At 40.6% G+C, this 5,373-nt stretch overlaps 1 protein-coding gene across 1 annotated transcript; it reads right to left on the bottom strand.

Moving 5' to 3' along the window:
• Positions 1–656: 656 nt before the first annotated feature.
• On the bottom strand, positions 657–983 carry LOC133832007 (uncharacterized). Its single transcript, XM_062262402.1, has one exon. It carries the CDS (start codon positions 981–983, stop codon positions 657–659), a length of 327 nt encoding a protein of 108 aa, XP_062118386.1.
• Between the last annotated feature and the right edge of the window lie 4,390 nt (positions 984–5,373).

Raw genomic sequence — 5,373 nt, 5'->3', positions numbered from 1 at the left:
GAGTGTCTTGTGATCTTCAATGAACTACTCCCCTCATAAAATTCGGCCAAACACCCTTGAAAGGTCAATGAAAACTTGATTACAATGGAAGTTGATGTGGTATTGATGATTAGGGTAAGGAAAAAAATTTGGAGTAAAAAAATGGGATGAGAGATTTGATGATTTGGGATGAGGAATGGTGATGAGAGGAATAGATTTTGATGATTTGAAATTTAGGAATGAGGAAAGAAATTAGAGTTAAGGGTGTGGGATGTTGATTTTTCGGAGTAGGGAGAAGAAAAGAAGAAAAATGGTGGTTAGAGAGAAAGAGGGAAACAAAAAGAATTTAAAAAAAAACAAGAGATTTTTTTTTTTGTTCGAAGTGGCGCTGCTGCGCCTAGTTATGGCGCTGCGGCGCTAATTCCTGCCACAATTGCGCTGCAGCGCTATGGAAGTGGCGCTGCAGCCCCTGGAACACTGCTTTTCAATTTTTATTTTATTTTTTTTTTTTTCACGATTTTCACGGCTCAAAATAAACTTAATATTTACAAAATAAATAAAATAAAGTCTACTAAAATAAAATAAAATAAACTAAATAAAAATAACAATACAAAAACAATGGGTTGCCTCCCATTAAGCGCTTAATTTATCGTCTTTAGCTAGACATTGATGACGCTTCAGTTGCTGTCTTGGAGATACATCGTCTCCACCTTCTTATGAATTTCACCAAAATAATGTTTCAACCTTTGTCCATTCACTTGAAAAAGTGAACCGTCATTATTCCTTAATTCCACAGAACCAAAAGGAGAAACTTTGGTGATAACGAACGGACCAGACCATCTTGACTTTAGCTTACCGGGAAATAACCTCAAACGAGAATTGAAAAGTAAAACTTGCTGCCCCGGCACAAATTCTCGCTTTAATATCATTTGATCATGATATTTCTTTGTCCTCTCCTTGTAAATACGAGCATTTTCATATGCATCATTCCGGAACTCCTCCATTTCATTCAGCTGCAATAACCTCTTCTCACCCGCTGCTTGGTAATCAAAATTCAGCTTCTTGATCGCCTAGTAAGCCTTGTGCTCCAATTCTACTGGTAAGTGACAAGCTTTGCCAAATACCAGTCGATAAGGAGACATACCGAGAGGAGTCTTGTACGCTGTCCTGTAGGCCCATAAAGAGTCATCAAGCTTTTGAGACCAATCTTTTCTATTCAAATTCACTGTTTTCTCCAAGATAGACTTGATCTCTCGGTTTGATACCTCAGCTTGGCCATTAGACTGGGGGTGATAAGCCAAAGCCACCTTATGTCGAACTCCATATTTTACCAAGAGTGGTTTAATAACTTTGTTGCAGAAATGTGTTCCTTCATCGCTTATTATCGCTCTTGGAGTTCCAAAACGATTAAATATGAACTTCTGCAGAAAATAAGAAACCACCTTGGAATCATTTGTAGTAGTAGCTATCGCTTCGACCCACTTTGAAACATAATCAACAGCGAGTAAAATGAACAAGTTCCCGAAAGATGGTGGGAAAGGCCCCATGAAGTCAATGCCCCACACATCGAATAATTCCACCTCTAAAATCACATTCATAGGCATTTCATTTCTTTGCGAGATATTTCCAACTCGTTGACATCTATCACAGGTCTTGACAAAAGTGTAACAATCTTTAAAAATTGAAGGCCAATAAAAACCCGATTGCAAAACTTTCGCTGCTGTACGCGATGGCCCGAAATGCCCACCGTAAGGTGTCGAATGACACTGCTCTACTATTGATTGAGTCTCTTCCATTGGTACACAACGACGAATTATTCGATCCGTACTCATTTTGAATAGGTATGGATCATCAAAGAAGTAGTATTTAGAATCATGAATCAATTTCCTCTTTTGATGTGCATTAAAATCAGGAGGTAGCTTGCCACTAACCAGGTAATTCACGTTGTCGGCATACCATGGAAGTTCTGTTGATACAGCCAGCAGTAACTCATCCGGAAATAATTCTTTGATCGAGTCTTTACATTCGGCATCTTTATTCTCTAATCGTGATAAATGATCTGCCACAAAGTTCTCTCTCCCCTTCTTATCCACAATCTCAATGTCAAACTCTTGAAGTAACAATACCCAACGTATCAGTCTTGGCTTAGCCTCCTTCTTTGCAAACAAATAACGCAGTGCTGCATGGTCTGTGTATATAATAACTTTGGAACACAAGAGATATGGTCTGAATTTATCGCATGCAAACACCACCGCTAATAGTTCTTTTTCAGTGGTTGAGTAATTTCGTTGAGCATCATCAAGAGTCTTGCTCGCATAATAAATAGCTCGAAAAATCTTCTCTCTTCGCTGGCCCAAGACAGCCCCTACCGCATAATCACTCGCATCGCACATAATCTCGAATGCTTGACTCCAATTCGGGACACTCATAATAGGGGCTGAAACCAACTTCTCTTTTATCGACTCAAATGCCTTCCTACACTCTTCATCAAAAATAAAATCAGCATCTTTTTCTAGGAGATTGCATAATGGCTTGCTGATTTTTGAGAAATCCTTGATAAACCTCCTGTAAAAGCCCGCGTGCCCCAAAAAACTTCTTATCCCCTTGACATTCACCGGTGGAGGAAGCTTCTCAATGATGGCTATCTTGGCTCGATCTACTTCAAGACCTTCCTTTGAAACTCGATGCCCCAAGACAATCCCCTCTTGAAACATGAAGTGACACTTCTCCCAATTTAGCACAAGGTTCTTCTCTTCACACCTACAAAGGACCAATGCCAAGTTGTGCAAGCACTGGTCGAATGACGACCCAAAAACAGAAAAGTCGTCCATAAATACCTCCATGATCTCTTCTAGCATATCTGAGAAGATGGCCATCATACACCGCTGAAAAGTGGCAGGTGCATTACAAAGTCCGAAAGGCATCCTCCTGTAAGCAAAAGTGCCGTAAGGACATGTGAAAGTTGTCTTTTCCTGATCTTCAGGAGCGATTGCTATTTGATTATAGCCTGAATAGCCGTCTAAGAAGCAGTAATGTGTATAGCCAGCCAAACGATCGAGCATCTGATCGATAAATGGAAGTGGGAAATGATCCTTTCTAGTCGCCTTGTTCAACTTCCGGTAATCAATACAAACTCTCCACCCCGTCACTGTTCTTGTCGGAATCAATTCATTGGCTTCATTCTTGATCACTGTCATTCCCCCTTTCTTTGGTACAACTTGCACAGGACTAACCCAACTACTATCCGAAATAGCATAAATGATCCCCGCATTCAATAGCTTCAGTACTTCTGCCCTTACTACTTCTTTCATGGCTGGGTTCAATCGTCTTTGATGCTCAATCGAAGGCTTATAATTTTCTTCAAAAAGAATCTTGTGCATACAAACAGTTGGGCTTATTCCCTTCAGATCTGAAATTTCCCATCCTATGGCAGATTTATATCTCCTCAAAACTCTTAGCAATTTTTCAGTTTCACATTCTGAGAGTTTTGATGAAATTATCACTGGGCAAGTGAAATTCTCCCCTAGATACTCATAACGCAAGTGCTCTGGGAGTTGTTTCAAATCTTTCTTTTCCACCACTTCCCTCTCGACTCCTCCTTCCTTGGCTTGACAAAGAGTTTCTTCTACTTTAATACTGCTAGCACAAGGAATAGCACTGAGAGCCATCACACATTCAGCCACTTCGTCACCCACAAACTCACCATTCACCTTTTTCAAATCAGCCTGAGTAATACTAGAATTAAGGCAGTGTTGTAAAGGATCAGCACATAATTCTTTTCTCATCGTCTCTTCTACTACTACCTCAATAGAATCCACACGGTGACATGTGCTCGTGTTGTCATGCTGCTGGAGTGCTTGATAAATGTTGAATTTAACCTCTTCATTGTTAACCCTCAGCGTCAAATGACCACCTTGTACATCAATAAGAGCTCTTCCAGTAGCCAAGAATGGACGACCAAGAATAATGGGGATTTCATGGTCCTCCTCCATATCCAATACCACGAAATCAGCGGGAAAAATAAATTTGTCCACCTTAACCAACACGTCTTCAATCACTCCCCTAGGATAAGTAAGTGACCGATCTGCCAATTGAAGAGTAATGGTTGTGGGCTTCACCTCTCCTACCCCCAATTTCTTGAAAACTGAAAGTGGCATCAGATTTATACTCGCTCCAAGATCACACAAAGCCTTATCAAAGGACGACCCTCCAATAGTGCATGGTATAGTAAAGCTACCCGGATCTTTCACCTTTTGAGGCAACTTCTTCTGTAGGATGGCGCTGCATTCTTCTGTTAACTTCACAGTTTCAAAGTCTTCTAATCTTCTTTTCTTAGACATAACTTCTTTCATGAATTTCACATAATTAGGCATTTGCTCAAGAGCATCTGCAAAGGGAATGTTTATGTGAATTCGTTTGAAGATTTCTAGAAACTTTGCAAACTGTTCATCTAATTTCTTCTTCTGAAATCGTTGAGGGTATGGAATGGGAGGTTGATACACTGGAAGGCTATCTTTCTTCATGTCATTCTGGTCACTTCCACTCTGCTTCTTGGCTTGCTCTTCTTTGTCTACCTCTCGTACCACTGGCTCAACTTTCTTCTTTGAACTAGCTTGAACATCACCCTCTTTAAGCACCTTACCACTTCTCAAAGAAACTGCTTGGCATGATTCCTTTGGATTTACCACAGTGTCACTAGGAAAACTTCCCTTCTGATTCGAATTCACCGCATTAGCTAATTGCCCCACTTGAGTCTCAATTTTCTTCATTGAAGCACCCATGTTAGTCATATGGGTTTCTATATTGTCGAGTCTTGCTTCATTCTTTCCGAACCTCTTGTTAGACTCCAAAATAAAAGTGCCCAGAATGTCTTCTAACGACTGCTTTTTCTCTTGTTGCGGTTGAGAATTGAATCCCGGAGGTGGTTGTAGCACATTTTTATTATTGGCATAAGAGAAATTCTCATGGTTTCGCAATCCTGGATGATAATAATTAGGCATGTTGTTGCTTCTGTAATTATTGGAGAAGGAGCGGTTTGCCATAAATTGGGCTTGTTCTGGACTCATTTCTTGCCCCTGCATTGCAGCAGCCGCTGCTACACTCTCCATAACCGTTGGATTATTTTGCGCTGATAGAGCAGCCATTTGGGTTTGTAGAGCAGCAATTTGGGCATTCAAGGCTGTCATTTGATCAACTTCATACAACCCAGCAACTTTCCTTGGTCCTGACCTCTCATTAGGCCACTGATAACTATTGGTGGCCATTTCCTCCATCAAAGTGAAGGCTTCATCCGCTGTCTTGGCTAATAGAGCACCCCCTGCAGCAGCATCAACTATTGTTCGTGTTGGAGCGTTCAACCCTTGATAAAAAATCTGAACTTGCATCCAATTTTGA

Source organism: Humulus lupulus, chromosome 4 (assembly GCF_963169125.1).
Source record: "Humulus lupulus chromosome 4, drHumLupu1.1, whole genome shotgun sequence".
Lineage (NCBI taxonomy): Eukaryota > Viridiplantae > Streptophyta > Magnoliopsida > Rosales > Cannabaceae > Humulus > Humulus lupulus.
The sequence above is the reverse complement of the archived record's forward strand: the minus strand, read 5'-3'. Positions and strand labels throughout refer to the sequence as shown.

What these genes read in the sequence shown, in the direction of transcription:
- LOC133832007 (XM_062262402.1), bottom strand. Translation starts at nt 983, where the DNA reads ATGGAGGAGTTCCGGAATGATGCATATGAAAATGCTCGTATTTACAAG.